This window comes from Perna viridis, chromosome 9 (genome assembly GCF_037379345.1).
Source record: "Perna viridis isolate PV_CMFRI_1.1 ecotype Kerala chromosome 9, ASM3737934v1, whole genome shotgun sequence".
NCBI lineage: Eukaryota > Metazoa > Mollusca > Bivalvia > Mytilida > Mytilidae > Perna > Perna viridis.
Genome location: NC_142453.1, coordinates 8,173,196 through 8,190,986, shown reverse-complemented (window position 1 = coordinate 8,190,986; position 17,791 = coordinate 8,173,196). Strand labels below are relative to the sequence as shown.

Sequence of the window (17,791 nt, the reverse complement as noted above, 5' to 3'; positions counted from 1 at the left end):
ACAAAAATAAATAAGAATAAATATATTTTTTTTACAATAAGCTTATTATTAAATGGGGGGGCTTTTATCCTGGGGCTTTTGTCCTATACCCTAAATATATGTACATTTTTAAAAGACAAGACTGATAATGTTTTGATTCCTTTCTTTCGAACTGTGTCTCGTGTGGGACAAAAATAATAATGCCTTTAGTACCTGGAATAATACTCTGAGCAGTAACTCTGTATCCTCTGTAATCAACAACAACTGTACCCAGCGTGTACAGTCCTTCATTATCTACATTGAAATATGCTCTCACTCCTTGCAAGTCATTGCCCTGAAAAAAAAAAGAACAGATCTTATTATATGACATCGACTGAAACAGAAGGAAAGCATACTAGTAACTTCATATAGTTTTTTAGAAAAGGCCATGAAATATGCTAACTATTAAGATATCCATATAATTTCAAACACATGCATACATGTAAGTTGTTTCTGATGTTTCTGATGTTATTCATTCTTAGAAACAAGGGAGAACCCACAACATCTATTAACTTAATATGACGATCATCTACTAAATATGTAATATTACTAAAATCCACGAATTTTGCCAAAGACTGCAGAAAAATCTAGTTTAAAGAAGTTTAAAAGTGAGAACTGCACAAGATGGGGATTATTTGTCCTTTGTTTTTCATTAAAATCATGGTTAAGCTGTTTACACTCCATAGGTGGATGTTGCTACTGTTTCATCCATAATTTCTTTAAAATAATGTTTTGAATACCTACTGGAGCAGTGTATGCAGCAGCATCACCACCAAAGTCTTTATAATGATCCCTAACGTCAAATCCAAGACTAAAGAATATGTTGTTCCATATAAACATCTGCATCCTGGAGAAAAATATAAAATATGTACACTAAAAAACTTGAAGTGGAAACAAAATACCAAAAAAGGTTACACAATAATGCATAGAAATCACTTTATTACTAATCAGAAAGTAAACAATTACAATATTAGTTACTTAAAATTTTCCCTTGATCATAACTAAAGCTCTAACAAACTGACAAGTCTTCAGGGTAAATAAAGTATAATTGAGTGGTGTTAGGTCCTACATACAGTGAATGAATGGAACAATTGACAAGTCTTCACAGTAAATAAAGTATAATGGAATGTTGTTAGATCCCACATACAGTGAATGAATGGAACAATTGATAGGTCTAATTTTTAATTAAATAAAGTAACTTTCTTGATTCACTGGCCCTCACCATAATATGGAGATTTTTTTTATGGTAACTGGATACAATTGGAATTTTTAAAGGCCCAAATGCATTTTTACAACTGTCCTTCACAGAACTACGAATTTCTCATGGTCTGTGCAGATGATCTTGATAGTTTGTCCCTACCAAAAACTTACTTAGCGTCTTCCCCCGGGTTTATTGCCATCACATTACCATCAATCACAGCCATAGCACCTCTTGTAGCAGCACCCACAAAGTCACTGTGTACCTGGAAAAAAAACCAGAATAACTTTAAAAAAAACATACACCGAGTGGATTCTTTCAGACCAGATACATATAAATACAATCTCAAATCACATTTCATAACAGCCTCAAGAGCTGTATTGTAGAAAAAAAAACAAAACAAAACAAGACGTCTTGAATTCTGGTTATCATATGTTTCAAGAACTTGAGGTATTTCAATGTTAATTTTTTGGGATTACTGTGTTTAAGATTTTTCAAAATCTATTATAGATAACAAAATGCTGGTATGCTATAAATGTCAGAAATTTAGTTGTATTTCATTTGCAGAAAACTCACATCATCCAAATTTGTTAACACTAATGTTTCAAGGTAATTTTTGTATTCAACTCATCAAGTCAACAAAAAGTTCCATTAATATGCTAGTTTAAATTACTTACTTTAAATATTGCCCTTTCCCGAATGAGTCTTTCTGGAAGAGATTTACGCGGTAGTTCTCGAGTAGTCTGGATTTCTTCATTCCAATCTCTTGTCTGACCAGGAATGTGTTCTTCATAGCCAAGTCTTGTGGAAAAAGCTGAAATAAATTATCAAATTTGATACACAATACTCGTAACGCAATCGCTTGCAACTATGTGTATCCCATCTATATTAAACCACAATACCAAATTCAAAATCAATCCGTTCATTAGAAGTCATGATAATTGAGGCAAAATTCAAACACAGACACACAGACAAGGTGATTCTAATATACCAATCACTTGTTGTGTGGAAGTATAACATTCACATATACCAAGAATTTAATTCCTTACCATCCTCAGCTCTGATATAGTCTACGCTGTGTTCAGGCATGGGAGCCATCCAGCTGTATACTTGGTAAGGTGTAGTCATTCTCTCAAATGGATGCTTCTGTGCTCTTTTCTTCAATAAGATACTGAAGTTCCTTTTGAAAGCTGGACTAACCTGTGTAGTATAAAATACATATATAATCAACAAGAATAACACATCTTATTTCAATGCTGTTTAGCCATCAACTTTGCAGGATCTAGTAGACCCTGTCCTATCAATTTGGTTGGCCCATTTATATTTTACAGAATACACTTAGATGATCACCACGAATATGCTTTGCTTTTTGCTAGTTACACTACTAAAGTAAAAAAGTTATATGCAATACTTTCAAATTAAGTGACAAGGGCTTTGATTCAGTTGAGTGTCACTAATCCCATGTTCCTGACTGAGGACATATGTCTCCATATTTAACACAATATTTAAGAATTAACAGAAAACCACCCAGGTACTAAATCTAAAACATATCTTGTCTCATGAGTGTTGTTGGTAACTGTGAAACATTTCCTAAAGCACTTTTGGCTAACATGTCTGCGGAAAACTTAATGTTCGACATTTTTCACAATACAATGTATATCCAGTCAAAATCTCTGCAGGATCCAAAGACTATTCGTCTGACTTCTAAGATTAGAATCACTGGCAGACTTTCAAGATCATGAAGTTTTCAGGTTATCTGATATAATTCTAATGAAACACCAAAATATACCTGCTACTTCCCTATAACATACTAACCTGGTTTAGAAGATCTATCAATGAATGTGACAAATATTTTTGTTGAGCTGCTCTTGGGTTAAACTCATCTTCTGTCGACCTGGGAGAAAAATACTTTAAATACTTTAGTTAAATTTTCATTTCAAGTTATTTCTGTAGCAGTCAATGGATCTGTCAGTTATCTCAAGTGTTTGACATTATTTGGAGCTCTTCTCAATCACACGTAAATGTGTTGAGGTTCGTTTGTGGCAATTGTCTGAACTATACATCTTCTCTTTGTATTCAGGTATTCTTAACATATGTCTAGGAAACAAGAAGTTTCCTCCGAGAGAACTAGCACTTACTTCCGTTTAGTTCTTTTTGTACAAAATCAGTGGTTATCTTTCAGAATTCTGGGTCATTAAAACAACATAAGCTATTGGGAACAAATTTGGGAATTTTTGTGATGAATCTCTCTTTTTTGTTTCTGGTAACTTGACAATCCAATGAATATAACACTGCACCAGATACTTACTGATTAACATAAAAACCCCTTGTAGAAGCTGTTATGTGATATTTTTTATCCTCCAGCGTGAGAACATATAAGTAAAGTAGATCTCCTGCAATGAAAGATTTAAATTTTCAAGATCTCATACACAACATTTCCATAAATAAAAAAATAACTACCATTTGTACTATGTTTTTAATATTGTGGTAAATGTTACTGACTTGATATCATACTAAAATTTGTATTGGTAGAATTTTTACATAACAAATGGTGGATTTTTTTCTTAAAAAAAAAAAGAAAACCAAAAAACAAAAAAAACAAACAAAAAACATTTTTGACATGTGACAAATTGCAACAATACAGTAGTTTCTGAAATAAAAGTATACTTAAAAGTTGTCTTTACTGATGGGCGTCAATTTGAACACATGATAACAAGCTAGCTTTCATTACAATGATGAAGAAAATGACTGAAATGATTTGAACATAAAATTCTTTCAGTTTCAACCATTATAAACGCATTTGTCTTCAATAAATAGAGCACTTAGTATCTTAAAGTAATAAAACCTTTAAAAAATTATATTTGATATGATTGGTTGCATTCTGTGAAGATTTTGCAGGCTAAGCATGAACATATCGAATTATTAGCATTTTAAACCGTTACATTAACTTTAAAATATGAATATCATTTCTTACATTTTATTACATCACAGTATGAAGATATAGTGAATATTTAGTTCATGTATTTCAGGAAATATTGCAGTAACAAACCCTGCATTTTCTAGTTGCCAGGTGGAGGTTGTAAGGGGCTACTAATCTGATTAATAATAAATTTGTCTAAGTGTATCCGGATGACTGGTGCGCTCTTTTCATTTTTTACTTCTAATGTAAGCCAACTTTATTTTGAAGAGGACAGGGCAGTACTAACTACTTACCATGCATTTTTCTGTTACCAGGTGGAGGGTTCCATCCACTATAGGTCAACACTTTTATACACTGGGGGCCCTGAAAGTCGGACAAATGATACAATATTAACTACGTGTCATCTTATCAACTCATAAATACCCATTAACAGTTCATCTGAATAGTGATTTCTTCTCAAAATTCAAAATTTTTGGCAATATGTTTCAACTCTAGGACCAGGGATGATTTTACGAGGTCTGCAAAAGTGGAAATTGGCAAAATACGAAGTTAATATACAGTAAAAAAAGAATCATCATGGTAAAATCTAGATTTAAATAGCGGAAAAAAATCACTGTATGACTTGTTTGTTTGTTTGTTTGTTTGTTGGGGTTTAACATCCGAGCAGCAATATTTCAGCTATATTCAGACGATGAACATGAAATGGATGATAAAATGAACATGAAATGAAAAAAAGGATGGGACACAAGGATAATATGGTCGATAAATTTTGATTGCCACTGGAAAAAGGGGGGTATGGGTAAGGTCGGGCAATTTAGCCTCCTGTGGCGGAGCGCAAAGGTTCCTACTCCTATCGAATACCACAGCAGGGTTCTTTAACGTGCGAGGAACGTGGCATCTTTCCCAACACGGTGCACCACTATGGTTTGCGGTCAGGTTTTCCGTATTATAGCCTGACAACCCCAGCATGTAACACGCCAGGGGTACCCCATTCCACCACCTGGGGCACACATCCCAGTTGCTCTGTGGGCAGAGCGCTCTAGCCCCCGGCTAGGGTTCTGAGCACTATTTAGTCGCCTTTTATGACAAGCTTAGCGCTGCTCCAGGCCTATTCTTTTAACACCCGGACCTGCACGGGGCGACTTGTTTAACAGAAATACTGACTTACTCTGAGGGGCTTTCCCAAAATTAAGTATTACAGTGTTTTCACTAAGTTTTTGAATAGCTGGAAATTAACAAGAGGCTCACAGGAGCCTGAATCGCTCACCTGGTTAAATTTTTGCTTTTTAAGGGCAATAACTCTAACAAGGATTTGTTAGACAATTTTGACTCCACTTGATTCATTGGACACATTTGTAAGCCTTATAATAAGGATCATTTCAGCAATTGAAAGCCATTGGCTAAACCTAACAGATTTAGAGATGTATGCAAAAATCTGCTGTCTGACCCAATTGTCCTATTTTTAGAAACGGCAGCCATGTTTTTTCAGTGATCAAAAATCTGTCATTTCGTTAAGGATACCCTATAAAACAAAAATGCCAACTTTCATTAAATTCTGTAAAGTAGTTTCTGTGAGAAGATTTTTTAAAATAATAACATTAAAAACAGCAAAAAAAAACGTCCAAAAAAGAGCAATAACTCCAACATGGGTCAACAGATCTTCACCAAATTTTCACCACAGATAGATCTCATCATGCTGAACACTTTTATCCCGTCAGAATTTGGTTAAACCTCACAATTTAGGAGATATATGCGAAAAACTACTGTCTGACCCCTATGGGCTATTTTTAGTAACAGCTGCCATGCTTTTCGACGGATCAAATATCCCCATATCAGTTCTATGCACAATACCTCATGAAACATTCATACCAAGTTTGGTTACAATTGGTTAAGTTGCATCAGAGGAGAAGATTTTTGAAAGAAATAACATTCAAAATAGCAAAAAAAAAAAAAAAAAAAAAAAAAAAAATTGCTGAAAAAGGGCAATAACTCCAACATGGCTAAAGAGATTAAAATGAAAATATGACTGCAGATAGATCTCATCATGCTGAACACTTTTGCCCCAGTCAGAATTTGGCTAAACCTAACGGTCTTGGATATATAAGCGAAAAACTACTGTCTGACCCTATGTGCTATTTTTAGTAACGACAGCCATGTTTTTCCACGGATCAAAAATCCCCACAACAGTTCTATGCAGGATACCCCAAGGAACACTCATACCAAGTTTGGTGCTAATTGGTCAAGTAGTTTCAGAGGAGAAGAGTTTTGAAAAATTGTTAACAACGACGGATGCCAAGTGATGGCAACAGCTCACATGGCCTTCGGCCAGGTGAGCTAAAAATGAATAGGAGGAAACCCAAATTACGGCGAGGGGTCAGTCAAGGCCCCCAGCAGATCCAGGGCAACGCAAACACACAATGATTGACATTCGAACTTATCGGTTATTACCCTCCACGCTGGACAAAATGGCCCAGATGCACTACTGATTAAACACCCATCCGTATCCAAATTCAAATTCCGTTTTTACAAACATTGACCAAAAATTGTTCTGATCAGAAATTTCATAGCTGAAAAAACTCAGCGATAGACGGCTGATTTTACTGGCTGCCGGCTACTATTGAAAACACTGTATTAATAAAATGTAAAAAAAACCAAAAATTCAGTTCAAACATGTTCTAGACGTATTTTTCAATAGATAAAATTTTCACCATTCAAGTTTTGGTTCAATATTTTTTTTTGCATCAGTGTTTAACTTTACCCTGAGTTCCTTCACATTAGGATGAAGTGGTAATAAAGGCCTGTCTTTACTGTTTGGCATGATATAATCTGGTGGTGTACAGTCTATAGAATCTGGCTTTGTTCTCTTCTTATCTGCAGATAAAAACAAATATTTACTTAAAGAGGTACATGCATGTTAAAACGTTTGTAACATACTTCCTAAATTACTACATAAATATAACAGAAACAGTGCTTTAGGCCTAAAAAAAATTACCTGTCTTATGGCTAACATTACAGACCCAAATATTTTGTGCCTACCCTTTATTTTTTTGCATTTTTTTACAAGCACTATTAAAGTCTGAATGTGTTTACAACACAAACCATTCAAATACAAAACAGTTTGTCTACATACCAACCCTGGTTTTTAAAGCATAATAATGGACACACAGGTATTTTCTACCTCAGCCTTATTAAATTGTCCTCATGCTTAAGTTAATGATGTGACCCCAATTTGTCAAGTAAAATGTGGGGCAAATGTTAAGTAAAAATAAGGGGTAAATGAGTCATATATTGCACCCCCTCTATACCTTTAAGGTAAGAAGATTTTTTAAGTACAGGAAGGTCCTTAATACCAGAAAAATTACTTGACCTGTTGCTGACTTGAATGTTCATCAGGTGATAAGCAACAATCCACACCCAAATAACCCTACGTAGCTTAGCCTTCATCCACTTTCTCAACCAAATATTATACAAAGCCAAAGTTTGTACTTTAAATCCTTAAGCACAGCATCTCTTACATTTCATCCTTAACATCAAAACATGTAAGTAGCTTACCTAGAATATCTCCAGATGTGACTATGTTCAAGAAGGACATGGAATTACAATCTACACCATTATAAGCATCAGCTGGGTCTATGGACTTAAGAAGATCACGGATGTGGCGCACATGTATTCTAGCCTCCCTAACTGTGTATGGCTCTACAGAAGAAAAATTAAGAAGCATCAGTTATTTGTATCAAATTACATCATCCTTGGAGACACGAACAAATTTCTTATATGAGATTAAGTCTGAAACATGCATTATACTGGTGTGATGCACTTACATGTAGAAGGCTTGTAAGAAGCTTATTAAGATATGAACCATCTGTATGCATTGTGCTGAAGTAGTGAATTACAACAGATTTATGGCTAATTAACTGACAAACTGATGCATATATTGATATCACATTCTAAAAGTGTACATGAAGATATAACTGGTAGGTAAGTGGTAACTTTTACCAGCCTCTAGCTTCATACTGGCTCATTGTAAAGACTGAGTGTTCAAGACTAATAAATATTTTTCATAAGAAACATTACACAGAATTACAAATTTTGAGTGATCCTGAAATCAAAACGAACTTAAATTTTAAGCCCATCTGGATGACATGAACATTTTAGAATACCTTCCACAACTTTGATGGTTGATCCCTCCTTTAGTGTTTCTATACTTTTAAGCTCAGCAAAGTTATCTAATGTTGTACCAGCTAGTTGTAGAGAGAAGCATGTCCTATGACATGTGTCTTCACGGTCCATCAATACTTGGTGTATCTCTTGTACAAGTTCCATAGAACTGACCTTAAAAATATATTTGAAAATTGAATTGTAGAATTGACAATTCAGAAATTAATTATTGTGAGCATGGAAATTTTCACAGCGTTATTTCCCCTTAATTCTAATTGAGAAAATATATCTTTAAAATAATCCACACACAAAAGTCCAAAATGTTTATGTGAGCATGATGAGGAAATGTCCATGTATACCGTATTTAAAGAAAGAAAAAAACAATGCAATGGATTGCTTTTATTTTTTATGTTGTTAAAAGAAGATTCTTTATCTGTATTTAAAAACTTACGAGGACAATGGTTAAAAATTTGAATTTTACTCATCACAGCAGAACTAAGTATAAAAAGCAAATTTATTTGTTCCATCATTATACAGTGCCTAAAGCATTTTAACTAACGTAAAAAAGAAGCTGTTTTAAATAATTATATTTAATATGATATTAGTAACAACTAAGTACTTTCTTATTTCATTTTACAGTATTTTTTAACTAATTTTTCAATTTTCCAATTTATCAAAAGAATTAATGCTAGTTGATTTTGTAAATCATGAGACAGCCTACTTCAAGTTTGTTCATGAAGATAGAAAAAAATTTTTGGAGTAAAGCATCTTTAGGTAGTCATTAAATATTCTGTATCAAAACCTCAGAACTTTCAGCACAAAAAACCCCAACTAATTCTAAAGAAATTGATAAATTCAATAAGAACACCTTTGCATTGAGTGTACACATATTAGTTAATTTATTAAAACAATTTGGTTAAATAAAAAATTATGGCACTGCATGAATAATTGACTTCTGAATGGAAAATATTTTAATGACCTGACCTTAAAATAGTTCAAACATTACATAACTAGATCTAGATAAGGCATATTTTAAAAGCTAAGCACCTTAACTTAAAATGATATGAGGCTTAAAAAGACAGGAAGCCATTAATAACGATTTACACATCATCTAAATTAAAACACTGTTTTTCTCGCACAGTCATAAAGTGAAAAGCCCAAATAATCTTGAAGATTGTTTGTCGGTGTGTTAAGCCCACAGACAAAACATATAGTTGAATGGCCATGTTAATCTGGATCAAGATAAAGCTCTCAAATTTACCCTACATATTGTTACCATTCAACAAGTTTAAATTCTTTATCTACAGATGAAATAAGAAGTAAAATATCAAGTCTGCAAAGTGTATAAACCCTTGTGTAGTATGAGCATCCTTAATAGGATATTTAAAATCAATGTATCATTAGACACACATATAATAGTCATTTAAAAGTTCATAGATTAAAATTCTTGTAAAAATTTGTCAGTCCTTGAAATTTGCCCCAAAACAAGGAATTCATAACTACCAAGATGGAGAAAGAGTAATCAAGGGAACAAAGGTTATAGCGGTAATCAAAAGAATGTAATCCAGGAACAAAGACCAGACATGGAAGACTGAAACACACAACAAAGAACACAAAGTAACTAAAATCATACATGCAAAGCAACAAAAGCAAATGAGCAATTCAGACTCCACTAAAAACAGGGAGCATGGACCAGGTGTACCATTAGGGTAAGCATCCTCTGCTTTTCTAAAACACCCGCTGAGTTTCTCATAAAAACTCAAGTCCAGGGTAGATGAAAAAGGAAAGGAAAACTATGACATGCTGAACAAACCAGTTTTCACGGCGCAGATGGATACACCATAATGTTCCACGAGTTCATGATGACGGCCATAAAACTTCTGTAGTGATGAAAAAAACTTTGTATACTGTATACGTTCATAATACTGAATTATATAATGCCATGAATAAACAACATACTATTGCCGACAGCCTAGCAAGCATACCAATACAATAATTTCTCACTATACTAGCCAAATGTGGAAATAATACTAAAACACTAGTTTGAGGCCTTGGAAATTTTGCCATCTTGCATTAAATGTACTTACAGGTAACTCTATGGTTTCATTCATACCAGGAATAACAATCTTCACATTGAAGCCTGTATCTTGAATCAGGACCATTTCCTGTTCATCCTTCTTAGCTTCATCTTCCTCAGACTTTTCCTCTTTGACAGGGCTCTCATCCCCTGAAGATGAGGAGGAGGTTGACTCATCACTCAGTCCATTAACCTCTGGACTGCTTGGAACCTCGTCCGTGTCCATGGAATTGTCTGGAAAATAGAATATAGGAAAACTATATTTGGGGACAGAACACCATTTTCATACATGTTTATGCTACTTTACAACAATACATATTTTTGGCCATACACTCTACTTTATGAAAATTATTCTAAAATCCTGAATTTTTTATCCATTTCAAATTAAATAACTTTCCGAAAATAATTCCACTGTATAAACAGGTTAAACATTTCACTACTTTCACAATAAATATATTTTTTTTCATTTATCTCCTATTTAAAAATAATTTCTAGGTTTTTTTTTTCATTTATCTGCCCTGCTCCCCAAACATTTAAGTCCAAACGACAGGGATTAAAAATTGGCAGTTGGCCAGTAGCCCATGGCTACTAGATTTTGAGCTGGGCTACCAATCTTTTGGGAAATATAGAAAATATTAAACAAAAATATCATGTGGGCTTCCAGCTTGTATTTCCTAATTTTTACCCCTGAATGATGACTCAAAATACAGTTCACATGTTCAATGTAAGGTGCTTTAAACAAAGAAATAAGAAAAGATACGTTTAATATAATCATAATCTTTATTTTTATTTCCTACTTAGTAGTTCTGATTCTGTTCAACTTCAATAATCCAGTGTTTTCTCCAGGAATTTGGTTCATCATAAGTGAGACTTACACTACTGTCAACAAAATTTTAATTTTCCACTCTTCACAGGGGAGTCACTCATGTCCTCCACCAAAGTAAAAACTAAGATAAAATTGCTCCATTTCTTTACTTTTCAATACTTTTTGAGAAATCTTATAAAATGGCTAGAACAATCAAATATACCTTGGTATAAAGACAGGAGTGGAAAACTATAAACATTTTTTGAAATAGTGACTCCACAGTGGCGAGTGAAGAAATTAAAATTAGTGTAGACAGCAGTGTTTCAAATCTCTAGTTCATTACCAAATACTCAGGAATCAAGCACTTTAGAGATAAGGATTCATAATGACATCAGTCTCAGGACATTGACTGATTAATTTTCCAAATGTCTTGAAGAAAATTACATCTACTAGTTGCTTTGTTACAAAGAATGGCCTGAAGAAGTATTGACTTGAGATGGTAATTGGGATGAAGACCTAAATGTCAAGCAGAATTACTGAGAAAGGGTGTTTGGGTTTTTTTAGGGAGTTCTCGGCAAAACACTATAATCATACAAATTCAGTTAAATGTCCTCAAGAGGAAAAAAATGTCAACATTTATCAGTGCTAGAAAGTCATAAGTTTTAGGCACAGACTGATCTCATTTCCACCTAGGGAGACCTCTGATTGAGTCATCTCATTCCATGCCAGCTATCCCCTATAGCAGTTAAGAAGTTACAAAAAGATCTGATAGAATTCAACACAAACTTGTAACCAGTGATCCCCTTGTCAAATTTCACCATATCACATCAGTCCATCAGCCTAACCATCAGTGACACATTCACACAATGACCAGTTCGATACAGTTAACAATGTGACCATTTAGAAACTGTTACATACCCAAAATAACAGATCCTGCTCAATTAAATCTTTTGTTCTGTAGACAATCTCCTGTCAACCTATTAATTACCCATCCGTAATGTATTTTAAACGATTTATAATTGTTGGACAGTGAACCTAACAGGGTTTTAACAACAGGTGTAAGCTTAAGAGAATAAACCACATCTACAGAAAGCAGTATTCAGGATAAACGAGTAGTCTGAAACATTATGCTGGTGTAAAAATTGGTGGGCCTATAAAACTTCAACTCATTTCTCCAAAATCGGTAGGGCCTGTGGATCAAAAAAGTTAAATATATGTAAGAAGATTGTATACAGTATCATGTACACTAGAGGATTTACAATAATACAAACACAATATTACTTCTTACATGTACATGCATAATGCTGTAAAACACTAGCAAAGATATATGTAAAACATTAGAGTCTGCAGTCCACCATGGTAATCTTATTGATCCACAGGCCCATACGATACATTTTTAATCTGAAAGAATTTATTACATAAATAATATGATTTTTGACATTGCTTATGAGTGACACAGCTATTCGTACTCTAAATAACATTTGTCCTTTTACTAAGGGTCTGGAAATTTTGACAGCCCATGACGGACATTTTATCAAACTTCAGGAGACGTTTTTGTTGGTCCTTTGCATGCTCAGATCGAAAATAAACTTAAAAAAACGTTTGTATGTAGTTATTTTCAAATAAATATAGGAAAATGTGTTATTTCATCACATACTCTGACTTTTATAAAATATCAGAGCAAGTGAACGAGTTCAGTTTCGACTATACGTGGATGTTCTAACATGTAAACAAAACATCGTATCTCTCAGAATTTTTCATCACATAATAGCCGAAAACTTCCAAGTGATGAAAAACAAGTGGCTCCCAGGAGCCTGAATCACCCACCTGGTTGAATTTTGCCTTTCAAAGGCAATAAATTTAAGAAGTTGTCTAACAATTTTGACTCAAGAAGTCTTTGGTAGGGCTTATCATAAGGATCATTTCAACAATTGAGTTTCTTTTAATCTATCATAGTTTTCAAGATACTGACTGAAAACTGTTAAAAAAAAAAGTCACTTTTCCCCTCTCTAGGGCAATAACTCCTACAAGGAGTCATCTGACAACTTTTATTCCTGAAGACTTTTGTAGTCCTAATAATAAGGATCATTTCGGCTATTGAAAGAATTTGCCTAAACCTAACAGTTTTGGAGATATATGCGAAAAACTACTGTCTGACCCCTATGTTCTATCTTTAGTAATGGTGGCCATGTTTTTTGACGGATCAAAAATCCCCACATCAGTTCTATGCACGATACCCTAAGGAACATTCATACCAAGTTTGGTTTCTATTGGTTAAGTAGCATCAGAGAAGATTTTTTGAAAGAAATAACATTAAAAATAGCAAAATCGTTGAAAAACGGCAATAACTCCAACATGGTTTGACAGATTAAAACCAAAATTTGACCAGTGATAGATCTTGTCATGCTTAACACTTTTAGCCTGTCAGAATTTAGCTAAACCTAATGGTTTTGGAGATATATGTGAAAAACCACTGTCTGACCCTTATGTTCTATTTTTAGTAACAGCCGCCATGTTTTTGACGAATCAAAAATCCTCACATCAGTTCTATGCAGGATACCCCAAGGAACATTTATAATAAGTTTGGTTCTAATCAGTCAAGTAGTTTAAGAGGATAAGAGTTTTGTATAATTGTTAACGACGACAATGACGACGGACTCCAAGTGATGGCAATAGCTCACCTGGCCTTTGGCCAGGTGAGCTAAAAATGTGGATTATTTATAAAAGAAACTCATGAACACATTTTGTACATGTATATTGATTTAAATGGTCTATTGACTTGTATTAAAACGATTCAATTGACAAATTAATATTACAAACTACGGCTGATTCGTGGTTTCAGTTCTGTGTGCTTTCGTTACCTCTGAAAGAACGGCGGGAAAATGGTGGACTTGTCAATCTTTTTTCTTTATTAATCAACTAATAAATGTATGAAGATTCTCCGAGTTACTTCAATTAATTCGTATACGCAATGGGGCTCCACATATACCTTTAATTCAATTATGCGATGAACTACTCAGTTACAGGTAAATCACAGTTACAGGTGGCTGCACTTCGGCTTAAATTGACACACACCCATCAATTAATTTCCAATAAACAATTAGGAGACTGGTAGAAAGGATGTTTATACAGTAATAAAACCATGCAGACTGTAATTTATAAGAGTTGTCAATTTTTTTAAGTCCGATATTGGAAAATTGTCATTGGTCATTTGCAAAATTTGTCGGTCAATGACAGCATTTTTGACCGTTTCCGGATCCATGCTTTGTACATGTAGATCATGCACCGCTATGTTGTTGTATTCCTGATATCTCTACCATTGGAAATATGCTTCAGCGTTAAAAAGTTAAAAAAATCATTTTCTAAATGCATACATCATTTTGGAGGTATGTCACTTCAAACAGAACTTCGTCCCCATTACTGACCAGTAAATAGAACTTTTACAGACCCACAAGCATTTTTACTAGCCTCAGGCTTAGGATGTCTGGTTTACATCTGTATCAAGGAGGGCTGCTCATGAAGTATGGTACAGTGTAGGTCCAGGACCTATACGTAGGCAAATGAAATTACAATGTTCCTTGACTTTGGACCAGTGCTAGTTTAAACTAAACCCCCTGTTTGAGGTATGATTGTCAAAACACAACAGAAGGATGTACATGTAATATAAATTGGGCATGATTTTTACGAGGTCTACAATGCGGAAATTTGCAAAATCGGAAGTTAATACACAGTTAAAGAAAGAATCATAGCATCATGCCTTTCTGTCACACTTAAGTCTCATATTGACATCCATGTCTATTGAAGTATCCCTTGGAAGTCATTAACATAAACTTGTACTTTTGACACAACAGCACATCAAAATACATGTGTTTACATGATCATGACACAGATGAAAATGTTATAAATATTTACAATTTGTTTGAAACTGTGTCATGGCCAAGGTCATGCTTTGCATAAATAAATAAAAAACAACATAAAAAGAAATAAATAATTACATATTTGTATACATTGTAGTTGTCAAAACTTTGTAATTTGAATTACTCATATATTTAGAAAGCCGCAGATTTTTAAAACTTCAGATTTGTGACCACTAACATTATAATCAATTGAATGGTAAAATTACATGAACATGCCAGTCTCCTACAATAATTCTATGAGAAAAAAAAAGTTCTACAAGTGAGATCCATAAACCAATGCACCAGAAGTTGAAGACAAAGTGGAATACAATGTAACATAAAGGAAGATGATTGGTACATTGATGTGACTTAGTTCTTGTTATCAGAAAGTTATAAATTGGGATTAGCAAAAGAAAACTTATTTCTATGATGAGGTCATTTTCTGGGCTCATTGTATGACAGTCTCTATAATAAGTCTCACTACTGTTTGTGAAATGTATTAATATGTACCTTTTCAAATTCTTGTCATTGCTGATTTATCGCAGCAGAAATAAATATTCTTCAAAGACTAGTGTTTACAAGCATCTCATAAACCTGTCACCTTAATGGAGCCCCTAGCCCCAAAAGCACATGGCACTTGGGTAAAATGAAACTAAAACTTTTGCAAGGTAACATGTCTCTTAATGTATCAAAATATTAAATTCCTCTTTCCTGAAAAGTAATTTCCAAAAATTCACTCAAAATTAAATTAAAACATCTTTGTGTTCAATGCTGCTAACATGCCGGTATTATCAGCTGTTTTAAAAATGAGGCCATCCTCGGGATGTAAACAATTCTCGACCCTTACGACCTTGAAGACTTTTATACTAAAAACAAGCTTTTTCTACAAAACATGAACGTATTGCATCAGAAAATGGAAGATACTTATTAAGTGAAACGTGACTAACATCCCTTGACAACCAGATAAACACAATTTTTCTGTAAAATTACATAAAAAGTTGCATAAGCTTGAAAAAAGGGGGAGGTACAAAGAGTCAATTTATACAAGGAATATCAAGTTCAACACAGATGCAAATCAAAAGTGTATACAATTATATCAAATGAAACACAGTAGAAAGTCAAAATATCTCGATATGATGGTTTAAACAGGTAGTATGTTCCTTCATAAGCCTTCATAGACAAACTCGTCGTCTGCCCTTGATTGTCACTTCCCAATGCATCACGACTTTGAATAAAAATCTTACCGTGACCATTAATTAGTTGCTCAGAATTGGATTCCTTGGGTCTTTTCCTTTCATGTGTGCAGTCAGATTTGTTCTCCCCTTCTGTTGCACCAGAAATTCCTGCCATTCAAATAATATTCTCTTTTTCGTTCTAACACGTGTGTTCAGTAGCAACTGTGTGCTATATTTAGTATCTATAATCTCTAAACTGAAAGGTGACTTTGGCCCTTGTCGAAGATGTTTCATCAGAAATTTCCCAAAACTGTTATCATGACTTTATACTGTTGTTGCCATATTGACTATAAAATAAGACGTTTACATATCTAACAAAATTTTTGAACTCTATTAGAATATCACTACAGTCTCAAGATCCTATTTGGAGATTAAAATCGGTAATGGGGCTTCCCAAGGAGAAATTGCGGATTATTAGTTTTCTGCGCATATTAATAGGTTGAAATATCAACTGAAACTGTTGTATTAATAATAATGCTGACTAGTATCTTTGTGTATAGCTGTTTTGCTGCGTGAACATTAAAATAGAGGTAAATGTATTGAATTTTATCAAAATGTTGCTATTTTTTAGGCATACAAACCCAGGCTTCTTGAGAAAAATCAAGAAACTCTTCTTGGTAAGTAATTTATAAAATAATTTGAAGATTACCGTTTTTTATATTGACAAGAAATATTACACGTACGATGGACGAGAAAAAATGCAAAACTATGTGTTCTGCACCGCAAACCATAGTGGTGCACCGTGTTGGGAAAGATGCCACGTTCCCCGCACGTTAAAAAACTCTACTGTGGTATTCTCCCGGAGTATAGGAACCACAGGGCTCCGCCACAGGAGGCTAAATTGCCCGACCCTACCCACCTCTCCCCATTTCCAGTGGCAATCAAAATTTCTCGACCTCATTATCCTTGTGTCCCATCCCATTTTTCATTTCATTATTTCATATTCATTTTATCATCCACTTCATGTTCATCGCCTGAATATAGGTGAAATATTGCTGCCCGGGTGTTAAACCCCAACATACAAACAAAACTTTTTTCCCCGCATATAAAAACAAAACACACATTCAGGCTTGCTATTACTGAATGCTGATATGGGAAACGTACGTACCTGATTTGCTTTAAGAACCAATAACTAACTCAGGAACCGGTTTGGCTTTGTCTTGGAACAATCAGTCCTTGGTAAGAAATTCCAGGATATCGCGTGAGTTTGTCAAAACAGCGACCTTTAATTTATGACATTTTAATTTCCGTTTTCGAAAATTCACATGACGGAAACCCATTTACAATCATTTTGCATAATTTTTGGGCCCATGTCACATATCGCAATTTTTACGACTTCATCATCATATCAATTAAGTTTTTTTCGACAGAATACTATAAGATGGTATAAACTCCCAAGTTACACAAAAATCACGCTAGTTTCTTTGTGACAAAAAAAAATATGTTGGATTATTAATTTCATTTCAACTTTGGACTTTTTGACC

At 34.0% G+C, this 17,791-nt stretch overlaps 1 protein-coding gene across 1 annotated transcript in view; it reads right to left on the bottom strand.

Moving 5' to 3' along the window:
* The window catches only part of LOC148606545 (clustered mitochondria protein homolog), a 35,987-nt gene extending 19,485 nt beyond the window's left edge, over nucleotides 1-16,502 (bottom strand). The window contains exons 1-13 of the mRNA XM_088543772.1: nucleotides 16,317-16,502; nucleotides 10,382-10,605; nucleotides 8,297-8,468; nucleotides 7,689-7,832; nucleotides 6,895-7,007; nucleotides 4,430-4,499; nucleotides 3,525-3,609; nucleotides 3,032-3,110; nucleotides 2,266-2,416; nucleotides 1,894-2,030; nucleotides 1,390-1,481; nucleotides 763-865; nucleotides 193-313 (exon numbers count right to left, since the gene is read on the bottom strand). Of these exons, the coding sequence (XP_088399898.1) occupies nucleotides 193-313; nucleotides 763-865; nucleotides 1,390-1,481; nucleotides 1,894-2,030; nucleotides 2,266-2,416; nucleotides 3,032-3,110; nucleotides 3,525-3,609; nucleotides 4,430-4,499; nucleotides 6,895-7,007; nucleotides 7,689-7,832; nucleotides 8,297-8,468; nucleotides 10,382-10,605; nucleotides 16,317-16,422 (1,597 nt within the window). The 5' untranslated portion in view covers nucleotides 16,423-16,502. The remainder of the gene's footprint in view (nucleotides 1-192; nucleotides 314-762; nucleotides 866-1,389; nucleotides 1,482-1,893; nucleotides 2,031-2,265; nucleotides 2,417-3,031; nucleotides 3,111-3,524; nucleotides 3,610-4,429; nucleotides 4,500-6,894; nucleotides 7,008-7,688; nucleotides 7,833-8,296; nucleotides 8,469-10,381; nucleotides 10,606-16,316) is intronic.
* Between the last annotated feature and the right edge of the window lie 1,289 nt (nucleotides 16,503-17,791).